Raw genomic sequence first — 17,513 nt, 5'->3', positions numbered from 1 at the left:
ACACCTCTACTTCTTTCAATAACCTTACTAGGCAGGTAACTCTTCATTTCTCAGAAGAGAAAATTAAGACTCTGCAGTCAGTACCCGAGAACACTCAGCCTGGAAATGTCAAGGCACAGCCTGTTTTCTCTCAGCCACCTACCCTTCAGAGTCTGTGTGCTTATCTGTAAAGGTTAATTATCATTCCTTCCTCCTACGTTGCTATGAGCAATGTGGGCAGAGTCCTTCATTCATGGTCTGAATCCTTACTGAGCACCTACAAGGTGCTAAACCCGGCTGCAGGCGAGGATAGAGTAGAAAACAAGACCAAATCCCTGCTCTCATGGAGCTGACATTCTGGAAGGTGGAAGGGAAACAGAACAAAGAAAGATATTTACACACATACACACACACACACACACACACACACACGCTTCAGGTAATATCAGACAGTGATGAGTGCTAACAGAAAACAGCGGGAAAGCAGTGAAAGCAGCATTGCAAGCCATCAGATGACTCATGCACTGAGGACTGAAAGATCCAAAGGAGGCAGAGAGGGAAATTTGGGGGCAGGCTGTCCAAGTAAGGGTTATGGGACTAGGTTAGTGCAAGAAGCTCCTCTGTGCTTCCACTACATGCCAGCAACTGCATTGGGCACAGCGTTCAGAGAGATGAATACAGTCCAGTGGTCCAAGCGCTCACTGTGCAGGGGACAACACAGAGCAGATGGTTTCCCGGCCAATGAATGGGTGCATCTAATCAAGAGGTGAAATACTAATTAAATTTTTTAAAGTTTTATTTATTGAGAGAGAGAGAGAGAGAGAGAGAGAGAGAGAGAGAGAGAATATGAGCAGGGGAGGGGCAGAGAGAGGGAGAGGGAGAGAGAGAGAAATTCCTAAGCGGGCTCCAAGCCCGATATGCAGGGCTCGAACACAAGAACCCCGAGATCATGACCTGAGCCGAAATCAAGAGTAGGACGTCTAACCGACTGAGTCATCCAGGTGCCTCTGAAACATTAATTTTTACCCATGTTTTTGCAAACGTGTCCATCAGTCGCAGAGACCTCACCGTAAGAGATCACCAACGTGGCTAGGTTAGGGCTCCCGGGTAATTTTTCCTTCACAGCTACTGGGCCGCGGAGGAGTTCGATCCCCCCTCCGGGCACCAGGGTGCGCTGTATCTTCTCTTAGTGCCGGCTGACGCCGCCACGCTCTCCCCGCGTCTCGCTGAGCCGCACTTCCGGTGGCCAGCGGAAGCGGGGACTCGCAGCCGCGGGCTCCGGAGCCGGAGGCATGGCGGGGGCGGGGCCTGGGGAGGCGCGCGCCGAGCTGGCCGGGGGGTCCCTCTCCCCGGCCCTCTGAACCCGGAACGTACAGGTGAGGACCTCTCCTTTCGTGGCCCAGCCTCCAAGCCCGTCAGGCCCTCCGCGGCCCCCCGCTCTCCCTGAGCGATCCCTTCCCATTGAGGCCCCGCCCCGGGCTTCTCTTTCCGGGGGCGCCCCCTTGGGTGTGTGTGCCCGCCCCTCGGTATCCCCTTACCGTTTCTGAAGCTGTCACCAAGAATTGAGGGGGTGTGTGCACCGGCCTCCGTGGGGAAGCCGAGATGTCGCAAAGGGAAAAGGACATGCCTAGCACCACACGACGAGCTAGTGGCCCGATTCAGCCAGGCGTTCTTCTCTCGTTCCACGAATAACGTGCCGAACGCACACGAGGGGCCAGCCCCATTGCTAGGCTCTGAGAAAACTTCGGTGCCAGGAGTGGACCTGGTTGCTTCCCACCCGGGGAATACAGTTGAGTGTGTGTGTATGTGTGTGTGTGTGTGTGTGTAGTAAACCACAACCATGCAAGTACAAGTGCGGATTCACATTGTGGGCGTTACCGTGGAGAAGACAACAAATAACGGGGACACCTATTTTGGAGAGAGTGGTCAGGGAAGACTTCCTGGAGGGGATGACAGGCTGCAACTTGAGAAGTTATGGCACGGGCCTGGGGGAAGACGTTCTAGGCAGAGGGAACAGAGCCGGGGGATACCTGAGTTGGCCAAGAGCTTGGCGGAAGGCAGGTCCAACGTGCAGGAAATTAGGCTTGAAAGGAAATTAGGCTTGAAGGGTGTCCCGTAGTGTGATGGCGTGCAGAATCGGTGTGTGTGCTGGTCTGGAGCCCACCACCTAGTGCCACAGACGGGAGTAAATGTAGAGGCAAGGTTGCAAGTGTGGGCAGTGCCAGGAAGGAGAGGTGTGGCTAGGAAGTTGGTATTTTAAAAGGCGAAAGATTTATACGATCTGAAGAGAAATCAGAGTAGGAAGTTGGTATTTTAGCTAATGGGGAGGCGAAGGAGACTTCTCTGAGAAGGTGATTATTATTAGGCTGATGGCTGAATTGGGAGATAACTTAGCAAAGGGAGGAGAGCTTTCTTAGAATGTGGTTAACAGCAAGTGCCAAGCTTCCGAGGCCGGAGGTGAGGTCCCTCTTGAAGAAGTGGTTAAGAGTTCACGGGAAACGAGGCTGGACAGGCAGAGCTGAGACCCTTGAGCACCTGGCTGGCACCTTAAGGGCTTTGATTCTTCTCACTGAGAGCGGTGGGGAGGGACTGACCTGTTTTAATCCGCAGGGGAAAGGACGCGGTCACTAAAGCGTTTCGGAAAGGTCGCTCTGGCTGTTGAAAGCGGATTTAAGTAGGAAACTGATACAGTAACATAGACATGAAATTATAAAAGTTTGGGTGTGGGTGCCGGCGGGTCGTGAGAGCCGTAGTGGAGGGTTAGGGAGGACTGTTGAGAAGATAGTCTGCAGAGTCTGGGGGCTGAGCGGGGGGCTCAGGGAAAGAGGGGCCAAGGACGGCTGTCAGGTTTCCGCCAGCGGGAGGGCTGCTGGGCAGGGCCGGCTTTTAGGAGACTCTTGTAAGTTACTGTCTGTTTTCATAAGCGTCACCCTGCCTACAGGGGACTTTGATGACATACTTGTTCTGCAGTGTTTGTATTTTCATAATCAGAACAGTAAGAGAGCAAATCGAAAAAGCCTTGAAAAACTGCACCAGGTCTCTAAAAATCACAGTTGTGTGATATGACATAGTGTGTGTGTGTGCGTGTACACATATGTACAGGGAGGCGGAGAGAGCGAGCACGCATGTGGAGGGAACTTCAGGGAGGACTTCCTGTACACTTTGGAGCTGAAGCCCACAGGTCCTCCGCTCCCCTCACCCCACCCCATCACCCCAGTTAACTGGTGTCTTTCTCTTAAAAGGGCAAATCAGAGAGGGCCGTCTGGGTGGCCCAGTCAAGTATCTGGCTTGGGCTCCGGTCATGATCTCACGGTTTGTGAGTTCGAGCCCCGCGTGGGGCTCCCTGCTGTTAGTGGGGAGCCTGCTTTGAGTCCTCTGTACCGCCCCCCCCCCCCGCCTGTATCCCGCTCATTCTCTCAAAATAAATACACTTAAAAAAAAAGACAAATCAGAGAATTTAAGATGGGACTATACAAAGTGTGTAGCCCAATTTTCTTAGACTTAAGCATCTATTTTGGCTCTCTCTTAGCTGAACAACTCTAGTTGCCCTTGATCCGTCTCAGCAGTTAGTCTGTTAGAGGCTGTCCGCTGCCTGTTCCTCCCTCCTGTTCCTGGGCCCCACCTGCCTTTCTCAGCCCAGTTGGGCCTCCCTCTGACTCTCCAGCCCCGTCTTAGGTTGGCAGTCTGCCCTCTGCAGGGATCAGGGATCGAGTGAGGCAGTTTTGCATGTTGTTTGGTGCTTTAAAATGCTTCAACCTTAAGAGTGTGTTTTTAAGGCTGAGTCAGAACGGCCACATCAGCAGTGTCCCTGTTACAAGGAGTGGCTGTGTGGGACTTGATGTCGGGTTCCGGTTCAGCCATGGAAGATGTTGCGCTACCATGCCAAGGGCCTTAGAGAAAACTTACGGGATTGCTTTTAACACCAGTGTGGGGAAGAGCCACGCTTCTTCCAAGCGTCTGTTAAGTTTGTATCTTGCTGGCTGTGCAGATTCTGTACCTGATGGTGTTTTCCTTTTGGCTCTGTCTGCAGGTTGGCAGGTCTGCGAGTCCGTGTGGTATGTCTTTCTGGGTACATCTGGCTTCGTCTTATTGTCCTGCCTTTCTCCTTTTCACAGTTATTTTGTAGTTAAAAAAAACTCTGAGTACAAATATTACTTTAAATATATGTAATCTTTAAAGAATGACAGTACAAAGAGTGCTGATTTAGGAAAAAATATAATCTTGGAGTTGCCAGGTTGTCCCAACCCCTATCCTGTTTCTTACTTCTCTCAGGGAACCACTGTACTAATTTTATATTTATAATTCCTTTGCTTTTTATCATCGCGTACCATACATATTGATGGCCTTTAAACTAGAAGTTGTGTGAAGCTTATATAAAGAGAAACACACAAAAATATTGTGCTTGCTTTCTTCATTCATCATTGTGATTCATTTAGGTTGTTATGTATAGCTAACGTTAATTAGCTAAGCATCAATTCGCTGAATAGCTAAGCGTTAATTCACTGCCTCGTAAGATTCCACTGCGTGAATGTGCCTGGGAGAATTTATCTAGGCTTCCGACGATGGGCGTTTGGAGCGTCATCAGGTCTTGCTCTTCCTAATGGTCCTGCTGCAGACGTTCTTGTGGTCTGTGTGCAGACATTTCTCCAGGTCAGGGTTTCTCATCCTTAGCACGATTAACATCTTGGTCCAGATGTGAGGACTGTTCTGTTTACTGTCAGATGTTTGGCAGCATCCCTGGCTTCTGTTGGGTGGACACTCAGCACCCTTCTTTCCCAAGTTAGGACAACCAGCCCTAACTTGTCTCCACATGTCACTCAGTGCTGCCATTAGGAAGCAGTGCCCAAGATCAATGGTCGGCAGACTGCTGCAAGGGGTCAGATGCTAAGTGTTTTAGGCTTGTGGGCCATGTGGTCTTTGGTCTCAACTAATCATCTGTGCCTTAATAGGACAAAAGCAGCCCTGGGTGACCTGTAAATGAATGGGTATGGCTGTGTTCCAATAAAACTTTATTTACAAAAACAGGCAGGCAGACTCGATTTGGCCTGAGGGCATTATGCGCTCTCTTGTTCTAGTCTAGATCAGTAGGGAATACATTTTATACCCTCACCCAGTGCGTGTAACTCATATCTATAATTGAAACAGAAGTTTCATGAAATAGTACTTACCCTTACTCTATGTGATCCAGTCTGGTGTTTTCCATTTTATTCCACTTTTTAAAATGTCAGGTATATCCACTAAATTTATTTCAAGCCCTCATCAATGAGTTGTGACTAACAGTTGGAGAAATTTAGTTTGCTTAATCATAGAGATATGCACGTCTTTCACTTGACTAGACAGTACTATCCCTAGGTACAGCATTTCAAATCCCTTTTAGAAGGAGACAGAATATAAGCAAATACCACATTGTGTATATGTTTTTACTTCTAAAGTGTAGACTGGATCAGTCATTCCCCTGGTTAAAACCTACAATAGCTGTTGTGGCCTGGTGTGAAGTGTAACATGTTTTCTAGTCTGCTTTTCTAAGCTTCTCTTTTATTACTTGCTCTGTGCTTCCTGGGCTCCAGTCGCTTGGGATCTCTGTGTTTCCAGAATGTACCATGCCAGGCTCCCTCCGAGTGTATTTCATCCAAGTGGACGCTCCTCTTTCACTCTGCCTCCTGAATTCTTTACCCTGCAAGGCCCATGTTGAATGTTGCTCCTGTCACTCCTTTAACCTGTTTGTGAACACTTGCTGTGCCTCAGGTACTGTCTCAGGAGGTGGTGGGGATCCCGCAAGGAATTGGGCAGGGTACCGGGGGTCTCCTGTGTGGTGACAGATACTAAAAAGGTAAACGAGACAATTTAACAAGTGATAAGGGCTGAAGAAAATAAAATAGGGTGAAATGATAGTTGGTGTGGATGGGAAGGGAGGGAAAATCTGAGAAGTTGCTGTTTTAGCTGAGATTTGAAAGATGACACAGAGGCGGCTCGGCGCTTCAGAAGCTTTCTTTCTGCTTCCTTCCGGCTTCCACAGTTGCCTGAGAAATCCACGGATGATCGCGTTGTTCCCAAGCAATCCATGGATAATTGCATTGTTCCCCTCCAGGCAATATATCATTTACCGGGTTGCTTGCAAGATCTCTGCTCTGTGTTTCCATGTCTAAGTTTGACTCTGATGGGTCTGGGCATAGATTTCTTAGTGTTGATCCCATTTGGGGTTCTCTGAACTTCTGAGTCTTGAGTTTACATCTATGCAGGTTTCTTTCTGGATTCTCTGTGTATTCCATTGGGGTATTTGTCTGTCTTTATGTCAGTACCACACTTAAAAAAAATTACTTTGGCTTTGCAATATGTTGTGAAATCAGGAAGTCTGAGTCTTTCAACTTTGTTGTTTTACAAAACTGTTTTGGGTGCCTTGAGATCACTTGTGCATTTTAGGATGAATTTTTCTATATTTGCAAAAAACGCCTTTGGGATTTTGACAGGGATGCATTGTGTTTATACACTGCTTTCGGTCGTATGGACATCGTAACAGCCCGGTAGATACATTTCTTTAATGAATGTGCACTCAGTGTCACTCTTACACTGAACAACTGTGATGTAGTTCTAGGTTTATTCTGTTGAATATTCCCAGCATCTAAGTGTGCTTTGAAGGTATTCCTAGTGAATCAGGTCCTTTCCTTAAACCTTGTTTTTATTTATTTTTTTTATGTTTTATTTATTTATTTTTTAAATCTATTTTTGAGAGACAGAGAGAGACAGCTTGAGTAGGGCAGGGTCAGAGAGAGAGAGAGATGCAGAATCTGAAGCAGGCTCCAGGCTCTGTGCTAGCGTGGGTCACGTAGGCGATGGGTCAGCACAGAGCCCGATGTGGGCTTGGACCCATGCACTATGAGATCATGACCTGAGCCGAAGCCGGATGCTTAACCGACCAAGCCACCCAGGCGCCCCTCAGACCCGTTTTTAGACTCAGAAATGTCGGGACCGCTTTCTAACTATAATCTGGGAAGGTGAATTGACAATCAGTGTCATCTTAGGAGCTCCTGGGTCCAAGGTGTAAGGAGGAAAATCTTTGACTTGTGTATATTTGTGTTTTGGTCGATTTTGCTTTGTTTTCTTGACTGCTTTACTTTTCCGTGCAGAGATGTGATAATGGATCATCATGTCTCCACCATCAAACCTCGAAGGATCCAGAACCAAAATGTCATTCACCGCCTGGAGCGCCGGCGGATCAGCTCGGGCAAGGCAGGCACCCACTGGCATCAGGTCCGAGTATTCCACCAGAATGTCTTCCCCAACTTCACCGTCGTCAATGTTGAAAAGCCTCCTTGTTTCTTGCGTAAATTCTCACCTGATGGACGCTACTTTATTGCTTTCTCTTCAGACCAGACATCTCTCGAGATCTATGAGTACCAGGGCTGCCAGGCAGCTGAGGACTTGCTGCAGGGCTATGACGGGGAGATCCTGTCCAATGGCAATGACCAGCGGTCGGTCAACATCCGTGGCCGGCTCTTCGAGCGCTTTTTCGTCCTGCTGCATATCACCAACGTGGCCGCCAACGGCGAGCACCTGAACCGGGAGTGCAGCCTCTTCACCGATGACTGCCGCTGTGTCATTGTGGGCTCGGCTGCCTACCTCCCGGATGAGCCACACCCTCCTTTTTACGAGGTCTATCGGAACAGTGAGTCCGTGACCCCCAACCCGCGGTCCCCTCTGGAGGACTACTCCCTCCACATCATTGACCTGCACACCGGCCGCCTGTGTGACACGCGCACCTTCAAGTGCGACAAGGTGGTCCTGTCGCACAACCAGGGGCTGTACCTGTACAAGAACATCCTGGCCATCTTGTCAGTGCAACAGCAGACCATCCACGTCTTCCAGGTGACGCCCGAGGGCACGTTCATCGACGTGAGGACCATTGGCCGCTTCTGCTACGAGGACGACCTCCTCACCGTGTCCGCCGTCTTCCCCGAGGTGCAGCGGGACAGCCAGACGGGCATGGCCAGCCCTTTCCGAGACCCCTTCGTCAACTCGCTCAAACACCGGCTGCTCGTGTACCTGTGGCGCCGGGCGGAGCAGGACGGCAGCGCCGTGGCCAAGAGGCGCTTCTTCCAGTACTTCGACCAGCTGCGGCAGCTGCGCATGTGGAAGATGCAGCTGCTAGACGAGAACCATCTGTTCATCAAGTACACGAGCGAGGACGTGGTGACCCTGCGCGTCACAGACCCGTCACAGGTATGCGGTGCGCCCTGCCCTTCTCTCCTCCCACCCGCTGGGGAGACAGGAACTGTCCTCTCTCTGCCTACAGCCAGCCTCCCACAAACTTGAATTTCACGTAGTCTAGAAGTTTTGTTCTCCTAGGCCTCAAACTCAAAACTGCTCCATTTTTCTCTGGCCACGTGCATTCATGTGGACGAGTGGAAGCTGAGTCTCATGCCGTTGGCATGTGGATAGTCCACTCTGATCATTACCCGGATGCTCCTGCAGAGCATCTTCAGTACCCGTGAGACAGAAGCCCCCGTGCTGCGGGGTCCAGGTTTGGCCTTGGTCTTGTGCGAGTGTGATTGGTGGTCTGACTGCCTTAGTGCTAGGAATGAGAAGGAGCCCACCGGACCAGAAGCACTTTCTAAAAATGGAGCTTTTCTCTCCTGCCTAAAGGGTTAATGTCAACATGCTTCTTCATAAAGCTGTTAGAAGGTAACTAATAGGTAAAGCTCACCTGGCAGTTCAGTTTTATGACGTTACCCTGACCTTGCCCATGCGTTAGACCATAGATGTAGCGCAGCAGAAAGATGACAAGGAAGCCAGAGTTTCTTATCCCCCAAGCGAGTCATCAGGACGCAGGTATTGCGGTTTTCAGTTTGGATAAAAGATCTCTTAGGGGAGATAGCGGTTTCTCAGATGGGAACAACATGGTGTTAAGGGCACAGAAACCGTTAAGACTCTTGGGTCGGAACACCATGCTGAAATTGAGGGATTTTGGGCGTTTCTCTTTGAGAGGCTCCCCACATTAGTGTGATCAAGTAAGATACCTACCTTTCTATACGTTTGCCCCCTATTCTGTTTCCCGAACATCTCCTTAGATCTGAGTTTGGGAATTGAGAATAGAATAAACCACAAAGTTACCACAAAGTAAACCACAGAGGGGCCGAGTCCGGCACCCCCCCACTGACTCGCAGCTGCTTCTGTCATAAGAGAGACCGTGCATAGCAGTGTTTCCTGAGATCTTACCAGCCATCCGTGGTAAAATGTTTTCCAGTGTTTTTCTTCTGAATCATAGTTCGTGTGTTCTTCAGGGTGGCGGGGAGGGGGAGCGGTGAGTAATACGGTTGGGCATTATTTTTTCTGGATTCTTTTTCTTCCCTGTTAATGGTGAAGTCACCCGTTGAGCCATCACGAATGAGAATCTAGTTCATCTTAATGGGTCCTGGGGGATTGGCAGCGAAACCCTTGACTTCTGTACCCTTGTGCCCTGTATTTTCCGGTCTGCCCTGGAGGCAAGGCTAGTAAAGGTTTCTGTAACTTTATATTCATGTAATTGTGATGGATCCTGGTGAAGCCCTGATATGATCCAAATGTTGTCCACTGAGGACATGAGTCAGTCTTTTATTTAGGTCTGAGCTATAATTACCTTTTTTTGTGGAAGGACTAAGTCGTCTGTGGCAGCCGCATATGAGATTACCCTTCTTCCCTTTGCTAAAAAACATGACCTCCTTCTCTCCGGGAGCTGTAATAAATCGTAGCTGGAACCCGTACTGGAGCTCAGTGTTCCGCTGGCAGACGTAACTGTAAACCCAGTTTGCCCCCGCTGTCCTCCCACCTCCTTCCCCAGCTTAATTTGATAGGTTCCAATCAGGTTAATGAGTAAAAGGCACATGTACCCACACAGCCTTGCTAATACTATGGGTATTATTCTCAGGTTACCCTACAGCCTCTTTCATTTACAACCATATTTGATTTCCAGGTGACCGCAGAAGTCATGTCGTGAAAGCTCTGGGAAGGACTAATGACTGGTAGAACAGGGGGGCCCCGTGGCTCCAGGAGTTGGCAGTGGGGACTTAAAGTCCATCCTAGGAGGGGGCGTGCTAATCCCAGTGTTCTGAAAACTTCTAGAGCCCTGTCGGGAGCCTGCAGGTTGATTCTCACTGGGACGGAGCCAGGGGTTCTTGGGGCTTCCGTGTTCAGCGGAGCAGAGAGCGCTGGTTGTTTAAAGGAGGAGGGCTGGTCCCCCGGGGGTCCGTTCGGAGAAAGTGGTCGCCCTGCCACCTACGGCATTTGAGTGCTTTTCAGGTCCCCCTCTGGTCTTAATCGCTGTGGATCTCAAATGTGTCTTACAAATGATCTTGGCCGAAAGGACATTTTTGAAGGAAGAAATGGAAAATGCCTCTCTAATTTTTCGTTTGTTCAGAGCCAGTTCCCTGCTTGGTGACAACTTGCCTGGGCACTTTTAGGACACAGTGTACTTAGGTGTCTCTGCGTGTTAGAAATCTTAAGAGGGAAAATAAATGCCCTTGAATTGAACTTTCAACTGTACATATACAAGAGAAAGTAATTTGCCAACAGGCAGCTACAGGCTACCAATCACTTTCTCAGCAGGAAGGAAAATTAAATCTAGCATTCTAAAAAAGTGCCTTTTATTTCAGAGTGGGTTGGAGAGCAAGTCAGGAAGAAGTCCTAGGAGGGAAACAAGTTGACTTTGCAGAGTCTGAAATGGAAGATTGAAAACCCTTCTTTCTGCACGTACACGGGGGCCGGCTCAGTAATTCTAGCAGCAGGTGCAGCGGTAAATCTGGCAGAACTGGCCACGACTGACGGTCCGTGGCCCATCAGGTCCCCCGAGCCTTCCTCCTTGCGCAGAACCACGTGCCGCCGTGTCGTTCCGCTAGTGCAGCAGTGGGAGCGTTCGCTTGTTTTCCTTGGGTAGTTTGGTTTTCAGCCGAGTGGTAAGTTTCCAGGACACGGCCGTGTCCCCAGCTGGCTCAGAGCTCTCTGTGTTCTCCCGCAGGCCTCTTTCTTTGTGGTGTACAACATGGTGACAACAGAGGTGATCGCTGTGTTTGAGAACACATCCGATGAGCTCTTAGAGCTCTTTGAGAACTTCTGCGACCTCTTCCGTAACGCGACCCTGCACAGCGAAGTTCAGTTCCCCTGCTCAGCGTCCAGCAACAATTTTGCAAGGCAGATCCAGCGCCGGTAAGCTCTCCCACCAGGCTTGGCAGGCTTACTTCTTCTCTAGACGGCCCACTGGCGTTAGGCCGGTAGTCATTTCCACCAAAACCCCTTCCTGTAATCTCTCTGCCCACCTTGGTTTGGTTAGGCCTGCCCATCGTAACCCCTTGGGTCGTCCTGACCTTTTCCTTTCTGTCTCTCAGAACCAATGGAATTACTAGTCCCTTGTCTGTGGTTCCTCCCAGACTGTGTGTGAGCTGTGGAAAGGTGGAGACTGTGTCCTTGCTATTTATGGCTGGTCCTCATCAGCGCTTTTATTGTATGTATTGTGTTAATGGCAAGCATTTCAGTATTTCTTGAGTGAATGACTAAGGAAATAATTTTAGAACCTCTGGCTAAATGCGATTTGATGTGCTGACCACATGCGTCTATCTTTGCTTCATCCCCAAATCCCACTAAAATGACAAAAAGAAGTAAAAGGTGTAACTTAAAAAAAAAAAAAGAATGGAAAGAAGGGACGTTGGAGGCAGGAGATGCTTGGCGACAGGAGATACGGACCGGTGCTGGGAGCGGAGAAGCTAAGGGAGGCCTGGTAGCGGCCTCGGCCCGCTCCGGAGAACAGAAACCAGACTGCAGAGCTTTCTCTGGGAAGGTCAGGGAGCTGGGGCGCCGGGTACCTCTGAAGATACCTGTGATGTGGGCTTACGCTGGAAGGATTGGGTGAAGGTCTTGAACGGAGCAGTGAGAGGGCGCCTGGGTGGCTCAGTCGGGTAAGCGTCCTGCTCTTGATTTAGGCTCACGGCTCGTGAGATCAAGCCCCGCGTCGGGTTCTGTGCTGACAGTGTGGAGCCTGCTTGGGATTCTTTTCTCCTCCTTTCTCTGCCCCTTGCCTGCTTGTGTATGTTCTCTCTCCCTCAGAATAAATGAGTAAACTTAAAAAATAAAAATAAAAAAAGAAAGGAGCAGTCAGGCCTTTTAGCCTAACCCTTCTCTAAGCCTGATGACTTCGAACGCCAGATGACTGTCTCTCCTCCACCTCCACAGAAGGCTGGAGGTTCAGTCTCCCGAGAAACTGAGCCACGTGGGCCCTGGTTTCACATTCATGAAGCATAGCCGACTGAGAGTAGGGATGACATTTGTCATGCTAGAAACAAGAATTGAATGGAAGCCAACTAACCGAAAGGTAGATATGACAGCTAGGCCTATACCCCTTACGCAGGAGATGGGAGATTTTTCCCGAGGGAAACTGTCCAACCCAGAGAATAGACATTCAGGTGTTGGCCCCCCAGCAGCAGGACTTCCTGTGAACCAGAGCTTCTGATACAATTATCTGAGCACATTCTCGTGAAGTGTCTGGTTGCTCGGGCCAGGGTCCCAAGCGGAGTCCTGCTGTAGTCCGCGCCTCACTGGACGCCACTTTTCCTAACCAGTTAGAGAGAAGTCTCCTGTAGCTTTCAAGATAGATCAGAACGGAGTGAACAAAAGACACAGAATAAGCGTTATGGCCACTAGGACACAGGAGCAAGGTCGGTACAGGAACGCCGCGGCATCATCTCTATGTAAAAGGATTGTGCTCAACCAGGAAAGGGTGTTGGCATTCAGACAGCTAACTTGCCTTTTCCTTTTTCTCCGGTTCACACACATTTTCTGCCTTCTAAGCATTTCTATTCGGTATGGAAGGATTTTTGGAGGCATAATGTGGATCAGATTGTGCTTTTTTCTTTTTGGAATGCATTTCCTTCTTTTAAAATTAGGCAGATCGTTATCAACTAGTTACAAGTACATGTGGCTGAGCGGAAACATCAAAAGAAGCCACTAGAAAGAAGGTCAACGCCCACGAGGGCAGGGGTTTTGTGGGTTCCATTCACTGCCATCCCCACCGCGCCTGGGCCAGTGTCCTTCATGTGGGACACTGTAGGTATTTACTGAGGGGATGAAGTCACCCAGTAGTTAGAGGAGAGCTGTGTTTTGTTTTAATTAATTATTTCAGAATGCATCTGGAATTAAGTGAAATTGTAAGAAGTCCCAGGAGAAATAAAGTTTGAAGAGAAAGGTGGTGTTCTAGCTTTGTGATCCTCAGAGTTTTGCATCATACCACCAAAAACCAAAAGATTCTGAACGATGGTAGATGTCCTACACATTAATTTTAAGTTAATCTTGAGATTTTTTTGGCTATTGGAGTAATTGCTGAAGATGCAAATTTCAGTGTATGTTAAATATTTATTTTTAAAAATGATATAAGCTTTATTGATCTTTATCGAGACATAATTGGCACATAACATTGCATATGTTTATGGTGTATAATGTAACACTTTTGAACCTAGCCAGGGGAATCTAGATGCCACAGTAATTTGGTATCAGTATTTGATATAAAAAGTAGAGAGCAAATTATTCCCATACTGTTTGAAATTTCACATTGTTTCTTGTCGTCAAATTTGTATTTGTATCCTAATACAATGTTTTATGTGAATTGTATCCTAATATATCCTAATATATTTTATTATCCATCTTATCATGCTATATTGCATTGAAAGTACAATGTGTATATACATTGGGATGATTGTTTATTTCTTGTGAGCACATGGCTCTGAATGCTCAATTTCACAGTCTCCAGTAATCTTTTGGTAAAAAAATAAGTGAAAGTGGATCCATTATAGGTTGGAGCAAATGTTTAAGAGAAAAAGGAGGGGGACACTGAGGATCGTGAGTTACTTAAGGAAAATCTTTAGACCAAAATGAAACAAATAGTATAAAGAATAAAGGAGCACATTGCAATCACTGAAATAATTGAAGCTATACAAAAGGAAACACTCCTAGAACAGAAATTAAACTTTGTAGATATGGTTGAGAGAGTAGAATAAACAGATAAAAGTAGGAAAGTGGGAGAGAATCGATGAAAAGAAATTAGAGCATTTGCCCAGAGGGTCCAATTTCTGGTGATTTGCAGGGTGCAGTAGGGAAAAGGAAGGGAGGAGAATGTGTAAGACAGTTTTCCAGTGCCGAAGGGCGTCCGTCTCCAGGTCGGCAGCCCCTCTTGGTGAGGTGCCGGGCTGGTTCCCACTGGCTTACAAGGGCCGGGTGCTAAACGTGCAGGAACTTTTGCAACCTACTGCTAACTGTGGCCATTATTAAAAATTAATTACTTCCCATTTATTTACTAGTATTTATGCTCTTGGGTGTGTTTGTGTCTATTTCATCTGTGTGGTGTAAAGATCGTTTTGTGCTGTTGCTCGTCTTTGGACAGCGCCACATCCAGTGATGTCTCCTTGCTATCTTGAAATTGACCACAGCAGTAGGATTTATAGCACGGAAGCTGGCAAGCACTGCAGTAATGGCTTCCCTGCCCCCCCTCCCCGCCCCCCCCAGAGAGATAATTCTTAAATCTTCATCAGTGTATCACCAGCTCATCAAGTACCCAATGAAGAAAAGACCTGTACGGAGGCATACCATCGTAAAAATTTGGAACGTTGAGGCTAAGGAGAAAATTGTAAAACCTTTCAGAAAGAACATACATTTCACATGTTAAAGAATAAGTCAGCAGAATGGTATTGCAGTTACCAATAATAACACTGAAAGCTCTAAGCCATTATAATCATGCCTTCAGAATTCCGTGAAAAAAATGATACCCAGTCTAGAATTTTATTTATTTATTCATTTATTTTTGAGAGACAGAGACAGAGCATCAGTAGGGGAGGGCCAGAGAGAGAGGGAGGGACACACGGAATCCAAAGCAGGCTCTAGGCTCCAAGCTGTCAGCACAGAGCCTGATGCAGGGTTCGAACCAACGAACCTCGAGATCATGACCTGAGCTGAAGTTGGACGCCGAACGGACTGAGCCACCCAGGTGCCCCAGGCTAGCGTTTTATATCCAGTAGAGTGGAACAAAGACATTTTCAGACATGTAAGTTCTTAAAAAATTACCTCTCATGTATCTTTTCTGAGGAAGCCTTGGGAAGATGTGTTTTCCACATAAACCACAAAAGTATGATACAGGAAGTAGTCTGAAACTAGAGAGAAGCAAAGAGCACTCTGAAGATGATGGTGAAAGGGAAGTTCCGGAGCTTCGGACCACCCGGTGGGCCGGGCGGAGGCCGGAGGGCGGAGGCCTCCAAGAGGCAGGCGTCCAGGGAGATCGTAATCCTTAGGAGGTCTGGTGGGTTTGAGTGGATCAGGCAGAGATTGTCAGCTCTGTTCTAGTAGGCTTGTTCTCACGGGCCTCACGGGCCTCACGAGGGGGCCGTCTGAGCAGAGCTTTCGAAGGAGGTGAGCGAGCAAGCCATGTGGATATTGGGGGGCACAGTATCCCAAACAAAGGCAGTCTTAGATCTGAAGGCCCTCAGGCGGGTCTCCTGCGTTTGAGGAGCTCCCAGGAGGCCAGAGTGGCTGGGCTGGGGCGCCAAGAAAAGCGCAGTCAGAGGTGGGGCCAGAGCCTCTGAGGCTTTGGCTCTCACTGCGGACGAGGTTGTGTAGCATTTGAGCAGAGGAGCGGCACGTTCTCTCTTGTTGCTTTCACGGGGTCACTCTGGCTGCTGCCTTAGACTGGAGGAGGGCAGGCGAGGAGCAGGGACACCAGTTAGGAGACTGTCGCAGCGATCCGCTAAGTCTGTTTCCTGCCGCAGGGAATATATGTTTACGTATTTGCGCACCTAGAAGAGAGCCTGGCACATACCAGGCAGTCGGCAATTATCTGTTGATTGAATAACATTGGGTTGGACCAGGCAGGGTTTGAACTACATGGGCCCACTTACACGTGGGCTTTCTACAGCAGAGACCGAACTGTAAACGTATTTTTCTCGTGATTTATTTTCTTAGTAACATTTTCTTTTCTCTAGCCAACTTTATTGTAACAATACAGTTTGTAATACGTATAAAATACAAAATATGTGTTCAGCCCCTGTTTATGTTACCTGCTGGTTAGGCTTCCAGTCAACAGTAGGCTGTTACGTTTTTGATTAGTCAAAAGTTCTCTGCAGAGTTCTGACTGTGCATGCGGTTGGTACTCCTTGTTTTTTTTTTTTTTTAATTTTTTTTAAAGTTTATTTTTGAGAGAGAGAGAGAGAGAACATGAGCGGGGGAAGGGTCAGAGAGAGAGGGAGACACAGAATCCAAAGCACAGCTGTCAGCACAGAGCCCGATGTGGGGCTTGAACCCATGGACTGTGAGATTATGACCTGAGCCCAGGTCGGCCACTTAACCGACTGAGCCACCCAGGAGCCTCAAGAGGTTGATACTCCTAACCCTGTGATGTTCATAGGTCAGCTGTAATGCATGCTCAACATTTTGAAGATCGAACCCTAAAGATTAGTGGAGGATGGGGTTTGGGCCGTGGAAAGAGCAATGTCAAAGATGTTTGTAATGTTTTTGTCTTGTAAAATAGAGTTACCCTTATACTGTGAAGGTGAGGCTGTGGGTGAGGTTCAGGGGAGAAGATCAGAGGTTCTGTAAGTGGAGAGGTCTGGAAGTTTCTCAGGAAGGAGTGTCAGATGCTCCTGCCAGGGCAGGTTTCTATCTCCTGAGAGATAAATCAGGTATTGGAGTTCACAGCGAGGTGGCCATCGGTGAGCTCCGTGAGTGATTTCTGTGGGACAGTGGCGGGGAAGCCTCTTCGGGGTCGGCTTACGGAGAACGGGAGGAGAAGCATTGGAGTCAGTACCAAAAAAAGTGTTTTGAGGAGTTGCGTTGTAAGGGAGACGGTGCACCGGAGGGGTGAGTGGTGGTGAGAGGGGGAAATGGCGTGTTTGTATGGGGATGAGACTGCGTATTTGGGGGGAGCTCATGGTTTAGAAAAAGGTGTGGAAGAACTGATGTCAAATGTGAGAGGGGCTGGACCCGGTGCGCAGGCGGGGAGATCACTGTCACAGGGCGGCACAGAAGGAGTGTGGTGCAGATCGCGGATGGGGACCTCACAAAGTTCTCTTCTCGTTGCTTCTCTTTGTCAGGAACGCAGCAGGCGATGCCATCAGGTGAGGGCGGGCCTGCGGGAGGTGTGAAATCGGCCTGGGGAGGGGGGGGCGTGTAGCCAGAGGGCCTGCAGCAGGAGGCCCACCAGGGCCGTGGTTCTACATTTCAGTGAGCCTCCTATGTCTCCCTCAGCCGCGGAGAAAACAGGCACGGAAGGGGCCGAGTTGAGGTTATCTCGGGTGTAGGTTTTCCAGGTAAGTACCACCAAGCAAGAGAAGGCAGGGCTGTGGAGGATGAGCGCAGTGGACTGAGTGTGGAACTGAACGTGGCCTGAGGGAGGAGAGAGGACACAGGACACGGTGAAGGTGTAGGATGACAGAAGTTGGTAGAATCAGTGGATTGTAGATCCGGAGAGTGGAGGGGGTGGGCTGGAAAGCTAGGAGCCGGGGCTGGAGAGGGTACGCCACCCCACCAGAACAGAG

At 48.8% G+C, this 17,513-nt stretch overlaps 1 protein-coding gene across 6 annotated transcripts in view; it reads left to right on the top strand.

Moving 5' to 3' along the window:
• Positions 1–712: 712 nt before the first annotated feature.
• Positions 713–17,513, top strand: part of DET1 (DET1 partner of COP1 E3 ubiquitin ligase) — a 58,283-nt gene continuing 41,482 nt past the window's right edge. For 2 of the 6 annotated variants that reach the window (XM_029952564.1, XM_029952561.1), the window contains exons 1-3: positions 1,272–1,355; positions 7,104–8,196; positions 10,967–11,154. In XM_029952564.1, coding sequence (XP_029808424.1) covers positions 7,114–8,196; positions 10,967–11,154 — 1,271 coding nt within the window. In that variant the 5' untranslated portion in view covers positions 1,272–1,355; positions 7,104–7,113. Of the gene's footprint in view, positions 746–1,234; positions 1,356–7,103; positions 8,197–10,966; positions 11,155–11,333; positions 11,926–17,513 lie in introns of those variants that run through there. The other 4 variants (XM_029952562.1, XM_029952563.1, XM_029952560.1 and 1 more) reach the window with 4 other exon arrangements.

The sequence above is a fragment of the Suricata suricatta genome, chromosome 9 (genome assembly GCF_006229205.1).
Source record: "Suricata suricatta isolate VVHF042 chromosome 9, meerkat_22Aug2017_6uvM2_HiC, whole genome shotgun sequence".
In the NCBI taxonomy this organism is placed as follows: domain Eukaryota; kingdom Metazoa; phylum Chordata; class Mammalia; order Carnivora; family Herpestidae; genus Suricata; species Suricata suricatta.
The sequence above is the reverse complement of the archived record's forward strand: the minus strand, read 5'-3'. Positions and strand labels throughout refer to the sequence as shown.